The sequence below is a fragment of the Dendrobates tinctorius genome, unplaced genomic scaffold (assembly GCF_039654945.1).
Source record: "Dendrobates tinctorius isolate UK_male_01 unplaced genomic scaffold, ASM3965494v1 ptg000143l, whole genome shotgun sequence".
NCBI classification, from domain to species: domain Eukaryota; kingdom Metazoa; phylum Chordata; class Amphibia; order Anura; family Dendrobatidae; genus Dendrobates; species Dendrobates tinctorius.
This window is the reverse complement of record NW_027361810.1, coordinates 44,175,854-44,203,099: the sequence shown is the minus strand read 5'-3', so window position 1 is coordinate 44,203,099 and position 27,246 is coordinate 44,175,854. Positions and strand designations below refer to the sequence as shown.

The 27,246-nt window shown below is 47.9% G+C and overlaps 1 protein-coding gene across 3 annotated transcripts in view; it reads right to left on the bottom strand.

Moving 5' to 3' along the window:
* The window catches only part of HAT1 (histone acetyltransferase 1), a 104,329-nt gene that overhangs the window by 12,195 nt on the left and 64,888 nt on the right, over positions 1 to 27,246 (bottom strand). For all 3 annotated transcript variants that reach the window (XM_073545876.1, XM_073545877.1, XM_073545878.1), the window contains exon 9: positions 5,315 to 5,466. In XM_073545876.1, coding sequence (XP_073401977.1) covers positions 5,315 to 5,466 — 152 coding nt within the window. The remainder of the gene's footprint in view (positions 1 to 5,314; positions 5,467 to 27,246) is intronic.

Below are 27,246 nucleotides of genomic sequence, written 5' to 3'. Positions count from 1 at the left end.
CCAGAATGGTGACCGGTCTGCAAACCCTGTCTTATGAGGAAAGGTTGCAGGATTTAGGAATGTTTAGTTTGCAAAAGAGAAGACTGAGAGGAGACTTAATAGCTGTCTACAAATATCTAAAGGGCTGTCACATTGTAGAAGGATCAACTTTATTCTCATTTGCACAAGGAAAGACTAGAAGCAATGGGATGAAACTGAATGGGAGGAGACACAGATTAGATATTAGAAAAAACTTTTTGACAGTCAGAGTGATCAATGAGTGGAACAGGCTGCCACGAGAAGTGGTGAGTTCTCCTTCAATGGAAGTCTTCAAACAGAGGCTGGACAGACATCTGACTGGGATGATTTAGCGAATCCTGCTTTGAGCAGGGGGTTGGACCAGATGGCCCAGGAGGTCCCTTCCAACTCTACGATTCTATGATTCTATGACTTGGGGTAGTCGAGGACTTCTGTAAATTGACTAACCATCCCAGGTGACTCAGAGTGTCGATCGTGATTGAGACTTTGACCTCGCAGTCCTTGAAGGTGGGGGCCTTGATGAGGAGGTCGTCCAGATATGGAACGACTACTATGCCTCTGGAGTGCAGAACGTCCATGGTAGCTGCCATGTCCTTTGTAAATGTTCTGGGAGCCGTGGCGAGACCAAACGGGAGGGCCACAAACTGGTAATGGTCTTGGTTGATTGCGAGTTTGAGAAATCTCTGATGGGCGAAGCAATCGGTATATGCAGGTATGCGTCCTGTATGTCTATGGAGGTGAGATATTCTCCTTCCTCCATGGACGCAACGATTGACCGGAGGGATTCCATGCGAAGGTGACGAACTCGAACATACTTATTCAGTTGCTTGAGGTCTAGTATGGGTCGGACGCTGCCTCCCTTTTTGGGCACCACTAACAGGTTGGAGTAGAACCCTCGTAAGCGCTCGTCTGCTGGAACCGGTATTATGACTCCTGCTTGCAGGAGGGATGAAACCGCTTGATGGAAGGCTCGAGCTTTGAGTGGAGGTTTTGGAGGAACAGAGAGAAAAAACCTGTGCGGTGGGCTGGTAGTAAACTCGATTTTGTATCCTGAAGACACTATTTCCTTGACCCACCTGTCTTCTGTAATAGGCAGCCAGACCTGCTGAAAGAGTAGCAGTCGTCCGCCTACAAGTGGGGTGTTTTCCGGAGGGGATGAGTAATGATGAATGAAAAGTCTGAGCTTTCCCTCCCTTGGATTTTGCCTGGCTTTCCTTTGACTGCCAGTTTCTGTCCGGCCTCTGTGCCGCCCGTGTGTTGTCCCTGAGAGGGGAACTGTTATGACTAGCCTGAAGAATTCCGAAAGGAACGGAAACGAGATTGATTACGTCTTTTAAACGTGCGTTTTGGTTTCAGCTGAGGGAGGGAAGTACTTTTACCCCCGGTAGCATTGGATATCATTGTATCCAGCTTTTCACCGAAAGGACGGCCCCTGAAGTACGGGAGATTTGTTAGGGACTTTTTTAAGGCCGCATCCGCCTTCCATTGTCTTAGCCAGAGAATATGCCGGATTGTGATGGCATTTGATGCTATTTCCGCTACCCCTCTTGCAGAATCCAACGCTGCATGGACCATGTAATCTGTCACTATTGCAATTTGCACCGCCTGGTCCGCCAGCTGAGGATTTGAAGCTTGGAGGCCCTGTTGTAATAGATCAGCCCAGGCCATAATGGCCTTGGCTGCCCAAACTGAAGCAAATGCAGGAGCTAAAGAGGCACCTGCCGCCTCGAAGATTGAACGAGCCATGCGTTCTACCTGTCTGTCTGCTGCGTCCTTGAGGGTTGAGCGGTCAGGCAGCGAGAGAAGCGTTTGTGCTGTCAGCCTAGAGACTGGAGGATCCACTTTAGGCGGATCTGTCCAATCCTTAGTGTCCTTCTGTGGGAAGGGGTACTTTGCTTTCAAGTATTTGCGATTGGCGTTTTCTCAGGCTGCGAAAAATGCTTAGAAAGTATTTTTTTTTTTTTTTTGAAATTCCGGGTGATCAAGAAAGACCTCAGATGGTTTCTGAACACTTTCAAAGGAAATCTTGTGTTCTGGTACTTCAGGGGTTGGATCAGAAAAGTCTAGCACCCGAAGGATGGAAGAGATTATATCCTCAACTAGCGCAGCATTGCTAGGGGGACAAGGGAGCAGAGCGTTCCTTGTTTCGTTATCTGAGTTGGAGTCACATATGCCCTCTGAGTCTTGTGTGGTCTGGGATCGTTGTGGAGATCCACATTGTCTCTCTCTATCAGGGGACGGTCTCGGTGACCTGTAGCCACTGTCTCTCCCTGGAGGGGGACGACCTAGTGCTATGTGAGGACGCAGATGAACGCGACCTGTGGGTCCGCTTACGTCTCGAACTGTCGTAAGCGGCCTGTTCCTGATACCGGACGTCCCTTTGCTGGGTAACGTTCATAGTCGAGACATGACCCCGCAGAAGTGAGGAGGTCAGGTTATCTATAGACTTTGTTATAGACTGCGACATCTGAGTCGCCCATTCTGGCACAGTAGCGGCCGCAGAAGCGTTGCTGTTCTTTGGGTACAGTCCCAGCAGTGCGGGTACGTGCTGCCGCTGGGGAGAGTGGCCTTGTAGGCTGTGCAGACTGCGTAAAAGCAGTCTTGCCTGGTCCTTTTTTGAGCCCGACATAGTAACTATTCGCAGAGGCCCTACAGGTGTATCTACGCAGAGGAAAGGAGGAGTAGGGGAGCGTTATAGGTTACAGGAACTCACAGCTGAGTACAAAGAACCCAGCTGTGATCTTACCCCACCGGTGCTCCCCCTAGGTCCAGCGCTGATAAATCCTCTTGTGCCCCCCAGAGACTGCTGTGCTGCCTTCAGTTTCTTCAGGTGCAGCAAGATGGCCACCGGATTCTGAGGTGGAGGGGGAAGGGGGCGGAGAGCTGAAAAGGGCGCGCGGAGCTATGTAAAAGCGCGCCCTTCCTGTCTCGATCCGCCCCTTCTATGACACTGTAGTGTCATTTTTCGTCATCCGGGGCGGGCCGGGGGGGGCGGGAATAAGGCGGCGACTTCGGCTAGGCCGAAGCCGCGGCCTAAATTTGATAGCTCATGCCCAGAAGGGCTCCAGGACGGCGCGGTTGTCCGGGGGAGGGTCGGATTCCAACCAGACCCCCCCGGATTGAACGGTAGGCTAGCGGTGGGGACATGAGCACCACCTGGGCCCTGTGGGGGTCCCTTTGAGGCGCTATGCAGCTGGTGCTGCCGCAGAGACAGGGGTGCCGGGAGCCCTGTCTCTGACAAGTGCCATGCCTGCCTGCACCTCCCCCGGTCCAAACAGGAGCCCGCAGCTGGGCTGGGGTCCCTGGACATGTAAGTGGCCGAATGGTGCCTGGTACAGGCCCTACCTGCGGTGTCTCGACCTAATGCCCCCAGAGGGGGATTAGGGAGGGTGCTGCTGTCACCGTCAGGGGGCTTCGTCCTACCCTCGACCTCAACCCAGAGCCCAAGGAAACTGGGGAAGGAGTGGGGGTTCTCGACTTCGAACCAGTACCCGAGGGACTGGGGAAGGAGCGACATGGGGAAGAGCCATCTCGACCTCAACCGGGTACCCCTTAATAGGGGACCGAGGAGGGAGCCATGCCGGGGTCTCACTGGAGACCCGCTTTTCTTCATCTGTAATCCGTTGAAAAATATTAAGGAAAAAAACGGAAGAGAGAAAAAAAATCTTAGGTGTGCCTCCTTGCGACACTAAGCAAAAACTGGAGAAGGCTGACGCCGTCCAGGGGTGTATAGTGCAGAGGAGGAGCCAAAGTTAATCTTTTTCAGATTATGCATAGTGTCGCCTCCTAGTGGACAGCAGCATAACACCCACGGTTCTGTGTCCCCCAATAAGGCGACAGAGTAAACTGGCTCACATGAGGACCGCCCCAGGAAAGGAAGACCAAGAGTCACCTCTGCTGCGGAGGATAAGTTCAGCCGAGTCACCAGCCTCAGTAATCGCAGGCTAACAGCAGCTCAGATTAGAGACCAGGTCAATGCCACAAAGAGTTCTAGCAGCAGACACATCTCTACAACAACTGTTAAGAGGAGACTTTGTGCAGCAGGCCTTCATGGTAAAATAGCGGCTAGGAAACCACTGCTAAGGACAGGCCACAAGCAGAAGAGACTTGTTTGGGCTAAAGAGCACAAGGAATGGACATTAGACCAGTGGAAATTTGTGCATTGGTCTGATGAGTCCAAATTTGAGATCTTTGGTTCCAACGACCGTGTCTTTGTGCGACGCAGAAAAGGTGAACGGATGGACTCTACATGCCTGGTTCCCACTGTGAAGCATGGAGGAGGAGGTGTGATGGTGTGGGGGTGCTTTGCTGGTGACACTGTTGGGGATTTATTCAAAATTGAAGGCATACTGAACCAGCATGGCTACCACAGCATCTTGCAGCGGCATGCTATTCCATCCGCTTTTGCGTTTAGTTGGACCATCATTTATTTTTCAACAGGACAATGACCCCAAACACACCTGCAGGCTGTGTAAGGGCTATTTGACCAAGAAGGAGCGTGATGGGGTGCTACGCCAGATGACCTGGCCTCCACAGTCACCAGACCTGAACCCAATCGAGATGGTTTTGGGGTGAGCTGGACCGCAGAGTGAAGGCAAAAGGGCCAACAAGTGCTAAGCATCTCTGGGAACTCCTTCAAGACTGTTGGAAGACCATTTCCGGTGACTACCTCTTGAAGCTCATCAAGAGAATGCCATGAGTGTGCAAAGCAGTAATTAAAGCAAAAGGTAGCTACTTTGAAGAACCTAGAATATAAGACATTTTCAGTTGTTTCACACTTTTTTGTTAATTATATAATTGTACATGTCTTAATTCATAGTTTTGATGCCTTCAGAGTGAATCTACAATTTTCAGTCATGAAAAGAAAGAAAAACGTTTTGAATGAGGTGTGTCCAAACTTTTGGTCCGTACTGTACATCTCCTAGCAGTTACAAGTGCAACCACTAAAAGTGTCCCCCTGAAATCAATCCCCATTAGATTGGGGAACAAGCTATAAGAGTACTGCGTATTGCTGTCCATTTAAGGAAAATGTGAACAATGTATATTTTTAGGGTGTTCCTTACATTTAGACCAGAGCTGAAAGTTCATGCCTTTCCCACTACTGTTGAAACTTAATGAAAGGAGACTAAATTCCCACAGAGCCCAGATAATCATATGGAATAGTGTATGTAGTGTTCTTGTAGAGGAAGAAGGGAAAAAACAAGTTGTGAGCTTAGGAATTTCTGCGAGTCCCCAGCATGTCAATGTAAAGAGTGATGTAGTGTAGTCATCGTGGCCGGCGTTGGAGATCAGATACCTTATTTATCTTAAGTTTCTGCTGAGCTTCTGTCACCATCTCTTTACTGAACCCTTCGAGAAGTTTCTCAGGAGAAAAGCATGGCAGATTTTGGCAAAGTTTAGAAAGAACGAAATCTCGGAGCCTGACAAAGTTCTCAGATGGATCTTCAGCTAGAAGGGGGGAAAGGGGACAGTTTTTATTGCTTTTATTCTCTACACAGATAAGATATGCTACATACAACAATTTCTAAAGCAACAAGACATCTTCTGTTACATGTCACACATTGGCATGTTCCATAGTAATGCAATGAACCTGTACAGGTGTCCACTGCAAAGAAAGCAGCAACTGCTGTGTTTTTCCTTTGCACTAGTGGTATAGTACACCACTTTTTATTAGGAAAGTAGCGAGCATGTGAATAAAATACTCGTATATATCAAGGGAATGTACAAATAATCAAGCGTATAATGCACCTGCGGAGATTGTAAACCAAAATGTAGCAAAATAATAATGTGCAAGCCAACCATAGGAGTAAAAAAAACAAAAAACAAACATTGGGAAGCAGGGACGTTATCCTTTAGTTTGACAGGAAATTCAGAAGGCGAGTGGAAGAAGGGGTGTAACAAAATAAATTTAAAAGGAACCCGTCAGAAGGATTGTGCTCAGTAAACTACAGACACTGTCAGGTCGGCGCCGTTATACTGATTACAATGATACCATGGTTGATGAAATCCGTCTTGTGGCTGTTTAATCTATTTTCAGTTAATGAGATTCTCGTGCTCTGGGACAGGCCACAGGGCTGTAGACGGGCCTGTGGGCGGGGCTGTAGACGGGCCTGTGGGCGGGGCTGTAGACGGGCCTGTGGGCGGGGCTGTGGGCGGGCCTGTGGGCGGGGCTGTGGGCGGGCCTGTAGACGGGCCTGTGGGCGGGCCTGTAGACGGGCCTGTGGGCGGGCCTGTAGACGGGCCTGTGGGCGGGCCTGTAGACGGGCCTGAGGGCGGGCCTGTAGACGGGCCTGAGGGCGGGCCTGTAGACGGGCCTGAGGGCGGGGCTGTAGACGGGCCTGAGGGCGGGGCTGTAGACGGGCCTGAGGGCGGGGCTGTAGACGGGCCTGAGGGCGGGGCTGTAGACGGGCCTGAGGGCGGGGCTGTAGACGGGCCTGAGGGCGGGGCTGTAGACGGGCCTGAGGGCGGGGCTGTAGACGGGCCTGAGGGCGGGGCTGTAGACGGGCCTGAGGGCGGGGCTGTAGACGGGCCTGAGGGCGGGGCTGTAGACGGGCCTGAGGGCGGGGCTGTAGACGGGCCTGAGGGCGGGGCTGTAGACGGGCCTGAGGGCGGGGCTGTAGACGGGCCTGAGGGCGGGGCTGTAGACGGGCCTGAGGGCGGGGCTGTAGACGGGCCTGAGGGCGGGGCTGTAGACGGGCCTGAGGGCGGGGCTGTAGACGGGCCTGAGGGCGGGGCTGTAGACGGGCCTGAGGGCGGGGCTGTAGACGGGCCTGAGGGCGGGGCTGTAGACGGGCCTGAGGGCGGGCCTGAGGGCGGGCCTGAGGGCGGGCCTGTAGACGGGCCTGAGGGCGGGGCTGTAGACGGGCCTGAGGGCGGGGCTGTAGACGGGCCTGAGGGCGGGGCTGTAGACGGGCCTGAGGGCGGGGCTGTAGACGGGCCTGAGGGCGGGGCTGTAGACGGGCCTGAGGGCGGGGCTGTAGACGGGCCTGAGGGCGGGGCTGTAGACGGGCCTGAGGGCGGGGCTGTAGACGGGCCTGAGGGCGGGGCTGTAGACGGGCCTGAGGGCGGGGCTGTAGACGGGCCTGAGGGCGGGGCTGTAGACGGGCCTGAGGGCGGGGCTGTAGACGGGCCTGAGGGCGGGGCTGTAGACGGGCCTGAGGGCGGGGCTGTAGACGGGCCTGAGGGCGGGGCTGTAGACGGGCCTGAGGGCGGGGCTGTAGACGGGCCTGAGGGCGGGGCTGTAGACGGGCCTGAGGGCGGGGCTGTAGACGGGCCTGAGGGTCAGGCTTTGTGGTGCTCTCTAGCCTCCGTCATCTTTGTGGGTTAAATGACCGGTCACTGATCCTTCACTGACCTGACCTCCATTTTAAATACTGCTCTTGTGCAGTTAACAGTGTGGTCTTTACAAAAAAAAAGTTAACCTCCAGCAAAATGACTCCAGCGCATGAGCAGTAGCATCTATCACTTACCGATGAACGCTACTGCGCATGCGCTGCTGCCATTTTGCTAGAGCTAATTTTTCTTTGCTCAAACAAATTGGCGTCAGGAGTCCATGCACAGTAGCATCTATCGCCAAACGATAGATGTTATTGAGCATGCGCAGCCGCCATTTTACTGGCGTTAAAAACAAAAAAAGTTTAATTCCTCACTATTAACTGCTCAAACGCAGTATTTAACCCCATCCTGACATCCGACGTACTATCCCGTCCACGGTACCTGGGCCCGTATGACCGTGGACGGGATAGTACGTCTACCGCGATCAGCGGCGCCCACGTGGTGAGCGCCGCTGATCGCGGCCGGGTGTCAGCTGATTATCACAGCTGACACCCGGCACAATGTGTCAGGGGCGGTCACGGACCGCCCCGACACGTTAACCCCTTGCACACCGCGATGAAACACGATCGCGGTGTACCGGGGGTTAAAGGGAAGCATCGGCAGGGAGGGGGCTCCCTCCGTGCTTCCCTGAGCCCCCCACGGCAGCGCAATGTGCAGCGCTGCTGCGGGGGGATCCTTTCCTCCAGGCCCCCGAATCCAAGATGGCGACGGGGGCCTTCGGGGGCCTGAGGAAGCTGGCTTCCTCAGTGCCTGCAAAGCGCAGGCATGAGGAAGTCTTCTTCAATGCCTGTGACAGATTGCTGATCTGTCACAGTGATCTGTGATGTGACAGATCAGCGATCTGTCACAGGACAGTGATGTCCCACCTGGGACTATTTAATAAAGTAAAAAAAAAAAATAAAAAAAAGTGTAAAAATAATTAAAAAAAAAAAAAAAAAAAAATCGCCAAATATATTAGAAAAAAAAAAAAATATTCCCCCAATAAATCCATTTTTTGGAAATAATAAAAAAAAAAAACCAATAAAAGTACACATATTAGGTATCGCCGCGTCCGTAACGACCCGCCCTATAAAACTGTCCCATTAGTTAACCCCTTTAGCGAACCCCTTAAAAAATAATAAAAAACGAAGCAAAAAATAATGATTTATTATCATACCCCCAAACAAAAAGTGTAATAACGCGCGATCAAAAAGACGCATATAAATATCCATGGTACCGCTGAAAACGTCATCTTGTCCCGCAAAATACGAGCCGCCACACAGCATCATCAGCGAAAAAATAAAAAAGTTATAGCTCGCTGAATAAAGCGATGCAAAAATTATTTTTTATATAAAATAGTTTTCATTGCATAAAACCGACAAAAACAAAAAAACGACCTAAATGAGGTATCGCTGTAACCGTACTGACGTGAATAAAACCTCTATCAATTTTACCGCACGCGGAACGGTGTAAACGCACCACCCCCAAAAGAAATTCATGAAACGCTGGTTTTCGTTCATTCTGCGTCCCAAAAATCGGAATAAAAAGCGATCAAAAAAATTCCACGTGCCCGAAAATGGTACCAATAAAAACGTCAACTCGTCCCGCAAAAAATAAGACCTCACATGACTCGGTGGGTCAAAATACGGAAAAATTATAGCTCTCAATATGTGGTGATGCAAAAACTATTTTTACAATAAAAAGCGTCTTTTAGCGTGCGACAGCGGCCAAACATAAAAACCGCCATAAATAGTAAATCAAACCCCCCGTTATCACCCCCTTAGTTAGGGAAAAATAATAAAATAAAAAAAATGTATTTATTTCCATTTTTCCATTAGGGTTAGGGTTAGGGCTAGGGGTGTGTTGGGGTAGAGCTAGGGTTAGGGCTAGGGTTAGGGCTAGGGTTAGGGGCGTGTTGGGGTTCGGGTTGGAGTTAGAATTGGGGGTTTCCACTGTTTGGGCACATCAGGGGCTCTCCAAATGCAACATGGCGTCTGATCTCAATTCCAGCCAATTCTGAGTTGAAAAAGTCAAATGGTGCTCCTTCCCTTCCAAGCTCTGCTATGCGCCCAAACAGTGTTTTACCCCCACATGTAGGGTATCAGCCTACTCAGGACAAATTGCAAAACAATTTTTGGGGTCCAATTTCTCCTGTTACCCTTAGGAGAATAAAAAATCGGGGGCAAAAATATCATTTTTGTGGAAAAAAATGATTTTTTTATTTTCACGTCCGAGTGTTATAAACTTCTGTGAAGCACTTGGGGGTTCAAAGTGCTCACCACACATCTAGATAAGTTCCGTGGGGGGTCTAGTGTCCAAAATGGGGTCACTTGTGGGGAGTTTCAATAGTTTAGGTACATCAGGGGCTCTCCAAACGCACATGACACCCGCAGACCATTCCATCAAAGTCTGCATTCCAAAACGTCACTGCTTCCCTTCCGAGCCCCGACGTGTGTCCATACAGTAGTTTTCTCCCACATATGGGGTGTCAGCGTACTCAGGACAAATTGGACAACAACTTTTGGGGGTCCAATTTCTCCTGTTACCCTTGGGAAAATGAAAAAATTGGGGACTAATTGATCATGTTTGTGGAAAAAAATATGATTTTTTTATTTTCATGCCCGGGCATTATAAACTTCTGTGAAGCCCTTGGGGGTTCAAAGCGCTCACCACACATCTAGATAAGTTCCTTAGGGGGTCTCGTTTCCAAAATGGGGTCACTTGTGGGGGTTTCCACTGTTTAGGTACATTAGGGGCTCCAAAGGCAACATGACACCCGCAGACCATTCCATCAAAGTCTGCATTCCAAAACGTCACTACTTCCCTTCCGAGCCCCGACGTGTGCCCATACAGTAGTTTTCTCCCACGTATGGGGTATCAGCATACTCAGGACAAATTGGACAACAACTTTTGGGGTCCAATTTCTCCTGGTACCCTTGGGAAAATAAAAAAATGGTGACTAAAAGATCATGTTTGTGGAAAAAATACGAATTTTTTATTTTCACGCCCGGGCGTTGTAAACTTCTGTGAAGCACTGGGGGGGGTCAAAGTGCTCACCACACATCTAGATAAGTTCCTTAGGGGGTCTAGTTTCCAAAATGGTGTCATTTGTGGGGGGGTTCCACTGTTTTGGTACATCAGGAGTTTTCCAAACGCGACATGGTGTCCGATCTCAATTCCAGCCAAAAACGTCAAATGGCGCTGCTTCCCTTCCGAGCTCTGCCATGTGCCCAAATAGTGGTTTACCCCCACATGTGGGGTATCAGCGTACTCAGGACAAATTGCACAATAACTTTTAGGGTCCTGTTACCCTTGGGAAAATAAAAATTGGGGTGAAAAGATCATTTTTGTGGAAAAAATATGATTTTTTAATTGTACCGCTGTACGTTATAAACTTCTGTAAAGCCCTTGTGGGTTCAAAGTTCTCACCACATATCTAGATAAGTTCCTTGGGGGGTCTAGTTTCCAAAATGGGGTCACTTGTAGGGGGTTTCCACTGTTTAGGTACATCAGGGACTCTCCAAACGTGACATGGCGTCCAATCTGAATTCCAGCCAATTTTGCATTGAAAAAGTCAAACGGCGCTCCTTCCATTCTGAGCTCTGCCATGCGCCGAAACAGTCGTTCCCCCCCCCCACATATCAGGTATCAGCGTACTCAGGACAAATTGCACAATAACTTTTGCAGTTCAATTTCTCCTGTTACCCTTGGTAAAATAAAAAAAATTGAACCTGAAGTATTTTTTTTATGAAAAAAAGTTAGATGTTCATTTTTTTTTTAAATATTCAAAAAAATTCCTGTGACGCACCTAAAGGGTTAATAAACTTCTTGAATGTGGTTTTGAGCACCTTAAGGGGTGCAGTTTTTAGAATGGTGTCACTTTTGGGTATTTTCTATCATATAGACCCCTCAAAGTGGCTTCAAATGTGATGTGGTCCTAAAAATAAAATGGTGTTGTAAAAATGAGAAATCGCTTGTCAACTTTTAACCCTTCTAACTTCCTAACAAAAAAAAATTTTGGTTCCAAAATTGTGCTGATGTAAAGTAAACATGTGGGAAATGTTAGTTATCAAGTTTTTTGTGTGCCGTATCTCTGTGATTTAAGGGCAAAAAAATTCAAAGTTGGAAAATTGCGACATTTTCAAAATTTTCGCCAAATTTCCGTTTTTCTCACAAATAAACGCAAGTTATTTGAATGAAATTTTACCACTAACATGAAGTACAATATGTCACGAGAAAACAATGTCAGAATCACCGGGATCCATGGAAGCGTTCCAGAGTTATGACCTCATAAAGGTACAGTGGTCAGAATTGTAAAAATTGGCCCGGTCATGAACGTGCAAACCACCCTTGGGGGTGAAAGGGTTAAAATAGAAGGCAGGTCACTGAAGGTTCAATGACCTGTCATTTAAACCACAATGATGACAATGAGGCCAAAGCACTAGAAAAAAAAAAAAAAAAAATCCCCGTCCACAGCCCTCCAAACAGGCCGCCCCGGAGCACGAGAATCTTGCGAGAAACTCGGACGAGTCTCGCATCTTAATACCCGGCACTGCCGCTGGCACTCGGGAGCGGAAGGCACATAGTGCTGAAACATGTAGTCCCTTGCTGTAATGCTACTAATTGATTGGAGTTCCTCGTATTTTTTATGACATAATGGATTAATAAAGAAGTTTTTACAAATTTGTTGAACTTTCATCCTTTTGCTGGATCCCAATTTCCTCATATTTATTATATACAGTGCCTACAAGTAGTATTCAACCCCCTGCAGATTTAGCAGGTTTACACATTCGGAATTAACTTGGCATTGTGACATTTGGACTGTAGATCAGCCTGGAAGTGTGAAATGCACTGCAGCAAAAAAGAATGTCATTTGTTTAATTTTTTTTTAAATTGTGAAAAGTTTATTCAGAGGGTCATTTATTATTCAACCCCTCAAACCACCAGAATTCTGTTTGGTTCCCCTAAAGTATTAAGAAGTATTTCAGGCACAAAGAACAATGAGCTTCACATGTTTGGATTAATTATCTCTTTTTCCAGCCTTTTCTATTTAAGACCCTCCCCAAACTTGTGAACAGCACTCATACATGGTCAACATGGGAAAGACAAAGGAGCATTCCAAGGCCATCAGAGACAAGATCGTGGAGGGTCACAAGGCTGGCAAGGGGTACAAAACCCTTTCCAAGGAGTTGGGCCTACCTGTCTCCACTGTTGGGAGCATCATCCGGAAGTGGAAGGCTTATGGAACTACTGTTAGCCTTCCACGGCCTGGACAGCCTTTGAAAGTTTCCTCCCGTGCCAAGGCCAGGCTTGTCCGAAGAGTCAAGGCTAACCCAAGGACAACAAGGAAGGAGCTCCGGGAAGATCTCATGACAGTGGGGACATTGGTTTCAGTCAATACCATAAGTAACGTAGTCCACCGCAATGGTCTCCGTTCCAGACGAGCCCGTAAGGTACCTTTACTTTCAAAGCGTCATGTCAAGGCTCGTCTACAGTTTGCTCATGATCACTTGGAGGACTCTGAGACAGACTGGTTCAAGGTTCTCTGGTCTGATGAGACCAAGATCGAGATCTTTGGTGCCAACCACACACGTGACGTTTGGAGACTGGATGGCACTGAATACGACCCCAAGAATACCATCCCTACAGTCAAGCATGGTGGTGGCAGCATCATGCTGTGGGGCTGTTTCTCAGCCAAGGGGCCTGGCCATCTGGTCCGCATCCATGGGAAGATGGATAGCACGGCCTACCTGGAGATTTTGGCCAAGAACCTCCGCTCCTCCATCAAGGATCTTAAGATGGGTAATCATTTCATCTTCCAACAAGACAACAACCCAAAGCACACAGCCAAGAAAACCAAGGCCTGGTTCAAGAGGCAAAAAATCAAGGTGTTGGAGTGGCCTAGTCAGTCTCCTGACCTTAACCCAATTGAAAACTTGTGGAAGGAGCTCAAGATTAAAGTCCACATGAGACACCCAAAGAACCTAGATAACTTGGAGAAGATCTGCATGGAGGAGTGGGCCAAGATAACTCCAGAGACCTGTGCTGGCCTGATCAGGTCTTATAAAAGACGATTATTAGCTGTAATTGCAAACAAGGGTTATTCCACAAAATATTAAACCTAGGGGTTGAATAATAATTGACCCACACTTGTATGATTAAAATTTATTAAAATTTAACTGAGCAACATAACTTTTTGGTTTGTAAGATTTATGCATCTGTTAATAAATCCTGCTCTTGTGTGAAGTTTGAAGGCTCTAACTTATTTGCATCTTATCAAACCTGCTAAATCTGCAGGGGGTTGAATACTACTTGTAGGCACTGTATAATATATATATACACTCACTGGCCACTTTATTAGGTACACCATGCTAGTAACGGGTTGGACCCCCTTTTGCCTTCAGAACTGCCTCAATTCTTCGTGGCAGAGATTCAACAAGGTGCTGGAAGCATTCCTCAGAGATTTTGGACCATATTGACATGATGGCATCACACAGTTGGCGCAGATTTGTCGGCTGCACATCCCTGATGCGAATCTCCCGTTCCACCACATCCCAAAGATGCTCTATTGGATTGAGATCTGGTGACTGAGGAGGCCATTTGAGTACAGTCAACTCATTGTCATGTTCAAGAAACCAATCTGAGATGATTCGAGCTTTATGACATGGCGCATTATCCTGCTGAAAGTAGCCATCAGATGCCTGTTCTTAGCTGAGAGGAGTGGTACCCAGTGTGGTCTTCTGCTGCTGTAGCCCATCTGCCTCAAAGTTCGACGCACTGTGCGTTCAGAGATGCTCTTCTGCCTACCTTGGTTGTAACGGGTGGCAATTTGAGTCACTGTTGCCTTTCTATCAGCTCGAACCAGTATGCCCATTCTCCTCTGACCTCTGGCATCAACAAGGCATTTCCGGCCACAGAACTGCCGCTCACTGGATTTTTTTTCTTTTTCGGACCATTCTCTGTAAACCCTAGAGATGGTTGTGCGTGAAAATCCCAGTAGATCAGCACTTTCTGAAATACTCAGACCAGCCCTTCTGGCACCAACAATCATGCCACGTTCAAAGGCACTCAAATCACCTTTCTTCCCCATACTGATGCTCGGTTTGAACTGCAGGAGATTGTCTTGACCATGTCTACATGCCTAAATGCACTGAGTTGCCGCCATGTGATTGGCTGATTAGAAATTAAGTCTTAACACACAGTTGGACAGGTGTACCTAATAAAGTGGCCAGTGAGTGTGTATATACACATACATATATATATATACACATACATACACACTTTTCGGCATTATTTACTCAATGTTCGTGCTCGCTATTTTTTTTTTATCAAAATTCTCACAAAATATCACCCTCCATATAAAATATTACTGAAACATTTAAAAAAAATAAAAAAGTAAACCACAAACAATATTACCGCATATTTTGAATTTATCACAAGACAAGTAATTTCATTTTAGCAATTTTGTCTGAATTTAAGAAGGAATGAATATAATATAACCAGAAATGGTGATGTAGATAGAGGGACAGAGAAATGTTACACATTACCTACATTAATAAGTACCATAGATGTGCAAGGAGGCTTTTCAATCCCAGGCATGAAAGCAGCTGCCTGGGAAAACCAGCCTGGCTACCATTATCCATAGTAATTAGCCACTCCATTGTACTGTAAGCACATAACGACCCAGCGTTGCAAAGAGAGGGAAACAAAAAGATTTAATTGTTGAGAACCCTGCACCGTTTTTCCTGCCAAAGTATTCAACCAATGGCAGAATTACCGGCTCGTAAACCGTAGACCGGGCAATGAGTTCAGCGCTTGAACCATTAAAGGAAAACCTTTATAATGAACCCCATCATGGAAAGATGGCAAAACCAAAAGAAAATTTAGCAACTAATGTTTTGCGAAAAATTCACTCAGATTATTAAAAATGTAATACATGGTAACCAAAATTAATATAAAAAAAAAATAAAAAAATAAAATTATATTCAAAAGTGTTGAAATGTGCTGTACAAATTAGAAAAATGGCTGTTCTTTATAACACACACAAAAAAGGAGATTTTTGTGTACTCACCGTAAAATCTTTCTCTTAGCCTCTAATTGGGGGACACAGAACCATGGGTGTTATGCTGCTGTCCACTAAGAGGCGACACTATGCATAATCTGAAAAAGATTAACTATGGCTCCTCCTCTGCAGTATACACCCCTGGACAGCGTTAGCCTTCTCCAGTTTTGTGCAAAAGCATTAGGAGGAACGTAACCATGCCTGTAAGAAGGCTACTTATGCACGAGCTCAAAGAACAATATGAGAACTCAACCGTAAACAACGGCCCGTAAGGGCAACAGGGTGGGAGCTGTGTCCCCCAATTAGAGGCTAAGAGAAAGAGATTTTACGGTGAGAACACAAATATCTCCTTTACTCTGTCGCCTCATTGGGGGACACAGAACCATGGGACGTCCCAAAGCAGTCCTTGGGTGGGAAGCAATGGACGAATATTGTGCTAGCAGGACTGGGTATGAACACTGTAGTGTTTCGTAAACGTGTGTAGGCTAGTCCAAGTGGCCGCCTTGCACACTTGTGCCGAATGGCCCAGGAGGCCCCTACTGCCCGTGTGGAGTGTGCCGTGATACCGGCCGGAAGAGGGGAACTGTTAAGTCGGTAGGCCTCATGTATGGTGGACTTGATCCACCTGGCAAGGGTAGCCTTGGAAGCCGGCAGGCCCTTGCGACCGCCTTCCGGAAGAATGAAGAGGGAATCAGACTTTCGGAAGGGTGCAGTCCTGGACACGTAAATCTGCAATGCTCTGACGAGGTCAAGCGTATGCAGAGCCTTCTCCACTCTATGAACCGGACAAAGGGATGGCTGTGAGATTTACTCATTGAGGTGAAAGGTGGACACAACCTTCGGAAGGAAGGATGGTACAGTACGGAGAACCACCTTGTCCTGGTGAAAAGCTAGGAAAGGCCGTCTGCAGGAAAGTGCTGACAATTCAGACACTCTGCGTAGCGAGGTGATTGCCACTAGAAAAACCACTTTCTGTGACAATGCAGAGTGGAACTTCTTTAAGGGGATCGAAGGGTGGTGCCTGCAATGCTGTCAGGACCAGGTTGAGGTCCCACGTTTCCAGTGGACGTCTGTAGGGGAGAACCAATCGGGAAACTCCCTGGAGGAAAGTCCTTACTTGCGGTTTGGTAGCAATGCGCCTTTGAAAAAGGACTGAAAGCACTGACACCTGACTCTTAAGCGAGCCTAGGGATAGCTTGGCGTCTAGGCCCGATTGAAGGAAACCTAGTACCTTCGGGAGGGAATAAGGGAGTGGGACTTGTCCGTGAGATTCGCACCAGGAAAAGAAAGCTCTCCAGGTACGATAATAAATCTTGGCGGAGGCTGGCTTCCTTGACCTGATCATGGTCGCAATGACATCCGGTGAGAACCCTGCCTGGGTTAGAATCCAGGTTTCAAGGGCCATGCCGTCAAATTGAGAGCCCCTGAATTCTGATGGTAGAACGGACCTTGTGACAGAAGGTCGTGATGGTTGGGGAGAAGCCAGGGGGCGTCTGCTGTAAGTTGTATGATGTCGGCGCACCATGTACGTCTGGGCCAGTCCGGCGCGATCAGGATGGTTGGAACTCCCTCTTGCTTGATTTTCTTCACGACCCTGGAGATCAGGGGGAGGGGTGGAAAAATGTACAGGAGCTGGAACTGGGTCCAGTCCTGGACCAGGGCATCCGTTCCGAGCGAGCGCGGGTCGTGTGTCCTGGCCATGAAATTGGAGATCTTGGCATTGAGATGGGATGCCATTAGGTCCACATCCGGGGTTCCTCAGCGTTGACAGATCTGGTAAAAAATTTTTGCGGTGGAGAGACCACTCCCCCGAGTCCATTCCTTGCCTGCTGAGGAAGTCAGCTTCCCAGTTGTCCACACCCGGAATGTGGACCGCAGAGAGTACCGACCTCGTGTCTTCCGCCCAGTGGAGGATATGTGCCACTTCTCTCATCGCCTGGGCACTGCGGGTCCCGCCTTGGTGATTCACATATGCCACCGCCGTGGCATTGTCCGACTGTATCCGTATGTGCGAGGCTGCAAGCAAGTGATGAAAGGCTCTCAGTGCCAGGAAGATGGCCCGGATTTCCAGGATATTTATGGGCAAGGTCGCTTCCATTGGTGACCACTTGCCTTGTGCCCTGTGATGAAGGTGCACCGCACCCCAACCTGTCAGGCTTGCATCAGTGGTCAGGACCTTCCATTGACCTGAGAGAAAGGGTTTTTCTCTTACAAGCGAAGTTGGCTTGAGCCACCAATGTAGGGACCTCCTGGTTGACGATGTCAACCGGAACTCCCTGTCGAGGGAGAAGGGATTCCTGTCCCAAGATCTGAGGATGGCTAGTTGAAGAGGCCTGAGGTGAAACTGGGCAAATGGCACTGCCTCCATTGCTGCTGCCATCCTGCCGAGGACTCATGGCAAACCGGAGAGATCAGGGAGGATTGCGGAGGAGTGTGGGAACTCCCAGACGGAGGGCCAGTGTCTTGTCCTTGGGAAGGAGCACCAGACCCCTGGAGGTGTTGAATAACATTCCGAGGAAGGTTAGAGTCTGACTCGGGGTAGTCGATTTTTGTAGGTTGACTAACCATCCCAGATGACTCAGTGTGTCTATTGTGATTGAGACACTAACCTCGCAGTCCTTGAAGGTGGAAGACTTGATGAGAAGGTCGTCCAGGTACGGAACGACTAGAATGCCTGTGGAGTGTAGAACGTCCATGGTGGCTGCCATGACCTTGGTAAACGTTCTTGAAGCCGTGGTGAGTCCGAATGGGAGAGCGAAAAACTGGTAGTGGTTTTGTTTGATCGCGAACCTGAGAAACCTTTGATGGGCGGGAGCAATTGGTATGTGCAGATATGCGTCATGTATATCTATGGAGGCAAGGTATTCTCCCTGCTCCATGGATGTTATGATGGACCGGAGGGACTCCATGCGGAAATGACGGACCCGTACATATTTGTTGAGCTGTTTTAGGTCTAGTATGGGCCGGACGCTAACTCCTTTCTTGGGAACTACAAATAGATTGGAGTAGAACCCTCGGAATCTTTCGTTTGCGGGAACCGGCACCACGACTCCTGCTTGAAGGAGAGAGGAGACCGCTTGGTGGAAGGCACGAGCCTTGTCTGATGGTGTTGGTGGAATAGAGAGAAAGAACCGGTTCGGTGGAGTGGAAGTGAACTCTATCTTGTATCCGGAAGACACTATTTCCCTGACCCACCTGTCTTCTGTAATAGTCAGCCAGACTTGCTGAAAGAGTAAAAGTCACCAACCTACTGGTGGGATGTCTTCCGAAGTTCGTGAGTTATGATGAAGCGAAGTTCTGAGGTTTTCCTCCCTTGGCTTTCGCTTGGCCTGCTTTCGACTGCCAAGTCCGGTCCGGTCTCTGCGCCGTCCGTGGGTTGTCCCTGCGTGGAGAGCGGTTACGATTTTGCGCTGGGCGCAAGACGGACCAGCCCGAAGAGTTCCGAAAGGATCGGAATCCTGTTTGGTTTCTCTGTTTAAACGTGTGTTTAGGTTTCAGTTGAGGGAGAGAGGTACTCTTACCCCCAGTGGCATTGGATAGCATTGTGTCCAACTTTTCGCCGAAAAGCCTTCCACTAAGGTACAGAAGATGCGTGAGGTACTTCTTTGAGGCCGCATCCGCTTTCCATTCTCGCAGCCAGAGGATACGCCGAATCGTAATGGCATTTGCTGCTATCCCCACTATACCTCTTGCGGAGTCTAGGGCTGCATGAAGCATGTAGTCTGCTACCACTGCTATCTGAACCGCTTGGTCCGAGAGCCCGGTATTTGAAGCTTGAAGACCCTCCTGCAGTTTTTTGGCCCAAGCCAGGATGGCCTTGGCCGCCCAAACTGAAGCGAACGCAGGGGCCAGGGAGGCCCCTGCCGCTTCGAAAATGGAACAAGCCATGCGTTCTACTTGCCGGTCTGCTGTGTCCCTGAGGGTTGAGCTATCTGGCAGAGAGAGTAGGGTCTGTGCTGCTAGTCTAGATACCGGGGGGTCCACTTCGGGTGGATCTGTCCACTGTTTGGTGTCCTTCTGTGAGAAAGGGTACTTTGCTTCCAAATATTTGCGATTGGCAAATTTTTTCTCAGGCTGCGAAAACTGCTTAGTAAGTATCGTCTGAAACTCATGGTGATTAAGGAAGACCTTAGGTGGTTTCAGAACACTTTCGAAGCAAATCTTATGTTCTGATGCTTCCGGGGCTGGCTCTGAAATTTCCAGCACCCGATGGATGGCAGAGATTATGTCCTCAACTTGCGCAGTATTGCTAGGGGGAGAAGGTACCACGGACCTCTCCGTTTCGTTGTCTGAGTCGGAGTCACAGATGCCTTCCGAATCCTGTGTATCGCTAAGGTGTTCCCTGGTGGGCGATCTGGGGCGGAGGTCTTCTGTGGTGGGGGATCTCTGTGGTGAACTGCATTGTCTGTCTCTGACAGGGGACTGCCTAGGAGACCTGGAATGACGGTCTCTCCCTGGGGGGGGATGACCTTGTGCTATAGGACGACTCAGGTGATCGCAACCTGTGGGTCCGCTTACGTTTGAGAGAGTCGGAAACAGCATGTTCCTGAGACAAGCTGTCCGTTTGCTGGGTAACGTTCATAGCCGGGACACGACCCTGCAGAGCTTGCAGCAATGTAGCGGTTAAGTTATCTAAGGACTGTGTCATAGACTGCGACATCTGAGTAGCCCATTCCGGCGTGGTATCCGACACTGAAGCGTTGGTAGGGACTCGCTGGGGTTCTGACACAGAGTTCTGGATGCAATCCCGGAAGTGCGGATACGTGCTGCCACAGGGGAGCGTGGTTTTGCAGGCTGTGCAGAATGCATAGAAACATTCCTGCCTGGTTCTCTTTCTTGAGCCCGGCATAGTGCACAGAGGCTGGCTATCAGGGATCCTACAGGGGTGGCTACGCAGAGGGAACCCACAGAGAGCCTTATAGGTAGCATGGATTCACAGCTGAGTAAAGAGAACCCAGCTGTGAACTTACCCCACCAGTGTGCCCCTAGGTCCAGCGCCGACAAATCCCAGTTCTGTGCCCCCCGGAGACTGTTGTGGTTCTCCTTCTTGCTGGAGGCGCCCATTGTCAGGATGTCTGCAGCCAAAAAAAAAAAAAAAAAAAAAAATGGCCACCGGGACGCTGAGGAGAGGAAGGAGAGCTGAAAAGGGCGCGCTGGGCTATGTAGAAACGCGCCCTTTCTGCCTCGATCCGCCCCTTCTATGACACTATAGAGTGTCATTTTAGTCATCCGTGGGGCGGGGCAGGCCGGGGGCGGAGAAAAGGCGGCGGCTTCAGCTAGGCCGAAGCCGCGGTCTCAAGTAGAGGTCTGATGCCCAGGAGGGCTCCAGGGCGGCGCGGTAGTCCGGGAGGGGGTCGGATCTGCACCAGACCCCCCTGGAATGGGCGACTGGCTAGCGGTGGGGGCAGCAGGGGTAGAGGTTCCTGTTTGGGGGGGGTCCCTCTGAAGCGCTATGGAGCCGCTGCTGCTGCAGAGACAGGAGCGCAGAAAGCCCTGTCTCTGCTGTGCCATGTCTGCCTGCACCCTCCCCCGGCCCCAGCAGGAACCCACAGCTGGTCTGGGGTCCCTGGTGCAGAGTGCTACCTATTCACCGACCCTACCTGAGGTGTCTCAACCTAATGCCCCCTGAGGGGGATTAGGGAGGGTGCGTCTGTCACCGTCAGGGGGTCTTCATCCTCGCCTCGACCTCAACCCAGACCCCAAAGGCGTTGGGGAAGGAGGGGGGGGATCTCAACTTCGGACCAGTACCCAAGGGACTGGGGAAGGAGCGACATGGGGAATAGCCGTCTCCACTTCAACTGGGCACCCCTAAAAAGGGGGCCAAGGAGGGAGCCATGCCGGGAGTCTCGCTGGAGACCCACTTTTCTTCATCTGTATTCCGGACGAAAAAGGAAAAAAACGGAAGAAAAAAGGTGTGCCTCCTTGCGACTCTAAGCAAAAACTGGAGAAGGCTGACGCTGTCCAGGGGTGTATACTGCAGAGGAGGAGCCATAGTTAATCTTTTTCAGATTATGCATAGTGTCGGCTCCTAGTGGACAGCATCATAACACCCATGGTTCTGTGTCCCCCAATGAGGCAACAGAGTAAAAAACAACGTATGACTCGTCCATAACCTTCATCCGGTATTCCATAATGGGGCTGAGGTGCAACTGTCCATGGACAAGAGCGTTTCAAAGCGTGGTTTATGGCAATCCCTAAAAACGCAATCATTGAGATAAAACCATTTGCAGAACTCAGAGGCCACGTCGGTAGTCCGTGTGAGCCGGATCAGAGTCCTGCGAACCTACTCCTACCTTACAGCATCCCTCAATGCCTCTTCTGATTAGTAGGTATGATGCAACATCACTGTCGTGGCACACACACGTCGTCGAGCCAAAGCTACCGGCAGACAGGAGGTGATCCACAAGACTCTGGTCCAGCAGCCACGAATCACTGATCAGGGCCCTGCAAATATTATTGCTCAATTCTAGTATTTTGTATGGCATTCTCGCAAATAACATGGATATAATATTCAAAATCTGATTCCATCTAATGCTACATCTCTTACAGCCTGGATGTTTATAAAGTGCCCAAAATGTTTTAATGACTGCTCTGATAAGAGACACTGAAATAAATAACTTTAAAGGTTATGGATAACTTTGACATAGAAAATAATTCATTTACATTTAGCTAATAAAATTGCACTAAGTTTCTGTCTGCAATCATCATGCCTTGATTTTAAACCATTTGAAGCCTGATGCAAGGCTCAGATTGTTCTCATCTGGGAGTGTCTCCTTCAGTAATATAGGCTGGATATGAGGTCTGTGTATATCCAGAGTGCTGCTGTCTTTATTAGTTCACATCAGCACAGCTCCTATTGTGCAATTATTTCCTCATTATGCATTTTCCTTCTTTTTTTATTACCTTCTCTGCCCTCCCTGAGACTGAAGAGACTTTCTCCCCTCTCAAAAATGGGGAAATCTGTGTACAAATCCCTCCCTGCTGTTATCTCAAATATCGAATCAGATGTCATAAGCAGGAGCGAGAGACAAAACCTATGACGCACCTATACGTCATAGGTCTTGAAGGGGTTAAAGTGTAACCGTCATTGTCATTTCATAAATGAATTGCACACATGAAAATAAGAAACTTTTTTCTATCTCTTAGAGAATTCTGCTTCCGCCTCCTGGACTGATCTTTCATTCTCAATTCCCAGGTAAAATCTGTCTTCAGCGAAGACAAATTACTATATTACGGAGACCGAACCTTATCAGTAGTAACTCCTATGACGAGGGGGGAGCTCTTATAGCTCGTCACTAGTGGTGCGTGAACATGCTTGGATAAGGTGTTATCCAAGCATGCTCGTGTGTTAGTGTCTTCGGCATGCTTGAAACATATGTTCCGAGTACGCGCGGCATCATGTCTCAGAGACCGTCTAAAGATGTACCAAAATTATTTTCCCACCTGAGCCACTCTGATAAATTTTAAGACCCTCCTTATAACACTGTCTAGTATCAGATTGCATTAAATATTAGAAAGGGTTGCCTTTCTGGGAGGACACCCTATCAAAGCTAGAAGGAAGTGGAAGTCAGACATGGGAGAGATAAACGACGATAGGTGGGAGTCTATTCTAGAATATATACCCAAGATATCCATGAGCGAGCCTGGGAGAATGGTGCAGTTGTATGTGATTTACAGGGTGTATAGAACCCCTGATATGTTATTTAACCCCTTTCCGACATAGGGCGTATATTTACGCCGATGTCGGACTCCCTCCCTTTGATGTGGGCTCCGGCGGTGAGCCCACTTCTTTCCCGGGACATGTCAGCTGTTTTGAACAGCTGACATGTGCCTGCAATAGGCGCGGATGGAACTGCAATCCACCCGAGGCCATTAACCAGTTAAATGCCGCTGTCAAATTGACAGCGGCATTTAACAAGCGATTCCGGCAATCGCGCCAGAAATACGCACACCGGTGACCCGCGTCGTGATCGCGGTTCACCGGTGTGTCTGCATGACAACTGGAGGTTTCCTGGCAGCCTCTATGGTTGTCAATGCCAGATTGCTGTGAGCGCCACCCAGTGGTCGGCGCTCATAGCAAGTTAGCAATTCTACTACAGAGGCTATCTGATCATCGCCTCTATGTAACAGAGCCGATCGGGTTGTGGCAGCTTCTAGTCTCCCATGGAGGCTATTGAAGCATGCCAAAAGAAAAAAAAAATGTGCTTAACCCTTTTCTGCCATATGACGTACTATCCCGTCCATGTGCCCTGGGACTTAATTCCCGGGGACAGGATAGTACGTCACAGCGATCAGCGGTGCCCACGTGGTAAGCGCCGCTGATCGCGGCCGGGTGTCAGCTGATTATCACAGCCGACACCCGGCACTGTGTCAGGGGCGGTCCCTCCGTGCTTCCCTGAGACCACCACAGCAGCGCAATGTGCAGCGCTGCTTCGGGGGTCTCCTTCCCTGCAGGTCCTCGAATCCAAAATGGCAGCGGGACCTTCGGGGGCCTGCAGGGAGCCGGCTTCCTCGGTGCCTACAAAGCACAGGCACGAGGAAGCCTTCTGCACTACGGATATATATAACCATGGTACCGCTGAAAACGTCTTCTTGTCCCGCAAAAAACGAGCCGCCATACAACTTCATCAGTGAAAAAATAAAAAAGTTATAGCTCGCAGAATAAAGTGATGCAAATATATTTTTTTTATATAAAATTATTTTCATTGCATAAAAGCGCCAAAACATAAAAGACAAACGAGGTATTGCTGTAACCGTACTGACCCGAAGAATAAAACCGCCTATCAATTTTACAGCACGCGGAACGGTGTAAACGCACCCACCAAAAGAAATTCTTGAAATGCTGGTTTTTGTTCATTCTGCGTCCCAAAAATCGGAATAAAAAGCGATCAAAAAATGTCACGTACCCGAAAATGGTACCAATAAAAACGTCAACTAGTCCTGCAAAAAACAAGAGCTCACATGACTCAGTGGGTCAATATATGGAAAAATTATAGCTCTCAAAATGTGGTGATGGCAAAAACTATTTTTACAATAAAAAGCGTCTTTTAGCGTGTGACAGCTGCCAAAAATAAAAACCTGCTATAAATAGTAAATCAAACCCCCCGTTATCACCCCCTTAGTTAAAGAAAAATAATAAAATTAAAAAAATGTATTTATTTCCATTTTGCCATTAGGGTTAGAGCTAGAGTTAGGGGTGTGTTGGGGTTAGGGCTGGAGTTAGAATTGGGGGGTTTCCACTGTTTGGGCACATCAGGGGATCTCCAAACACAACATGGCGTCTGATCGCAATTCCAGCCAATTCTGCGTTGAAAAAGTCAAATGGTGCTCCTTCCCCCTTCCAAGCTCTGCCATGCGCCCAAACAGTGTTTTACCCCCACATATGGGGTATCAGCATACTCAGGACAAATTGCAAAACAACTTTTGGGGTCCAATTTCTCCTGTTACCCTTAGGAAAATAGAAAATAATGGGGGCAAAAATATCATTTTTATGGAAAAAAAAAAAATGTTTTTATTTTCACGCCCGGGCGTTATAAACTTCTGTGAAGCACTTGGGGGTTCAAAGTGCTCACCACATATCTAGATAAGTTCCATGGGGGGGTCTAGTTTCTAAAATGGGGTCACTTGTGGGGAGTTTCAACAGTTTAGGCACATCAGAGGCTCTCCAAACGCGACATGACACCCGCAGATCATTCCATCAAAGTCTACACTCCAAAACAGTAGTTTTTTCCCACATATGGTGTATCAGCGTACTCAGGACAAATTGGACAACTTTTGGGGTCCAATTTCTCCTGTTACCCTTGGGAAAATAAAAAATGGGGACTAAAAGATCATGTTTGTTGAAAAAATATGATTTTTTTTATTTTCACGCCCGGGCGTTATAAACTTCTGTGAAGCCCTTGGGGGTTCAAAGTGCTCACCACACATCTAGATAAGTTCCTTGGGGGGGGGGGGGGGGGTCTAGTTTCCAAAATGGTGTCATTTGTGGGGGGGTTTCCACTGTTTAGGTACATCAGGGGCTTTCCAAATGCGGCATGGCGTCCAATCCCAAATCCAGCCAAAAAAGTCATATGACGCTGCTTCCCTTCCGAGCTCTGCCATGCGCCCAAATAGTGGTTTACCCCCACATATGGGGTATCAGCGTACTCAGGACAAATTGCACAATAACTTTTGGAGTCCTGTTACCCTTGGAAAAATAAAAATTGAGGGCGAAAAGATCATTTTTGTGGAAAAAAAATATGATTTTTTAATTGTACGGCTGTACGCTATAAACTTCTGTGAATCCCTTGTGGGTTCAAAGTCCTCACCACATATCTAGATAAGTTCCTTGGGGGGTCGTTTCCAAAATGGGGTTACATGTGGGGGGTTTCCACTGTTTAGGTACGTCAGGGGCTCGCCAAACGTGACATGGTGTCCGATCTCAATTCCAGCCAATTTTGCATTGAAAAAGTCAAACGGCGCTCCTTCCCTTCTGAGCTCTGCCATGCGCCGAAACAGTGGTTCCCCCCCACATAATCAGGTATCAGCGTACTCAGGACAAATTGCACAATAACTTTGCAGTCCAATTTCTCCTGTTACCCATGGTAAAATAAATTGGATCTGAAGTAATTTGTGAAAAAATTTTTATATGTTCATTTTTTTAAAACATTAAAAAAAATTCCTGTGAAGCACCTGAAGGGTTAATAAACTTCTTGACTGTGGTTTTGAGCACCTTGAGGGGTGCAGTTTTTAGAATGGTGTCACTTTTGGGTATTTTCTATCATATAGACCCCTCAAAGTGACTTCAAATGTGATGTGGTCCTTAAAAATAAAATGGTGTTGCAAAAATGAGAAATCGCTGGTCAACTTTTAACCCTTATAACTTCCTAACAAAAAAAATGTTGGTTCCAAAATTGTGCTGATGTTAAGTAAACATGTGGGAAATGTTACTTAAGTTTTTTGTGTGCTGTATCTGTGATTTAAGGGCATAAAAATTCAAAGTTGGAAAATTGCGAAATTTTCAAAATTTTCGCCAAATTTCCGTTTTTTTTTCACATATACACACAAGTTATTTGAATGAAATGTTACCACTAACATGAAGGACAATATGTCACGAGAAAACAATGTCAGAATCACCGGGATCCATGGAAGTGTTTCAGAGTTATGACCTCATAAAGGGACAGTCGTAAGAATTGTAAAAATTGGCCCGGTCATGAACGTGCAAACCACCCTTGGGGGTTAAAAATATAAACACATTTATAAAAGTTCAAATCACCCCTCTTTCACCGATTGAAAATAAATAAAAATAAATAAAAATAAAATATACACATATTTGGTATCAACGCATTCAGAATCGCCCAACCTCTCAATGAAAAAAAAAAAAAAAAAGGATTAACCTGATCGCTCAACGGCGTAGCGAGAAAAAGTCAAAACGCTAGAATTACGTTTTTTTGGTAGTCACAACATTGCATTAAAATGCAATAACGGACGATCAAAAGATCGCATCTGCACCAAAATGGTATCATTAAAAACGTCAACCCAGCATGAAAAAAAAATAAGCCCTCACCCAACCTGAGATCACAAAAAAATGGAGACGCTATGGGTATTGGAAAATGTTCCTTTTTTTTTTTGAAAAGCAAAGTTTGGAATTTTTTTTCACCACTTACATTGCAGCCCCCTGATTGCAGCTATTACCGTTCCCACTTTTTAGTGAAGACTTTTGATAAGGGTAGGTTCACATGAGTGTATAAAAAAAAAAATTGTTCCGTTTCACTCAGAAAAGTGAGATTTTTTTTTTCCTTCCCCACTCATCTGTATGCAATTCTTTTTATAGCAGCAGATATTAATTTGCAAGACCAGTTTCCTATGTTACA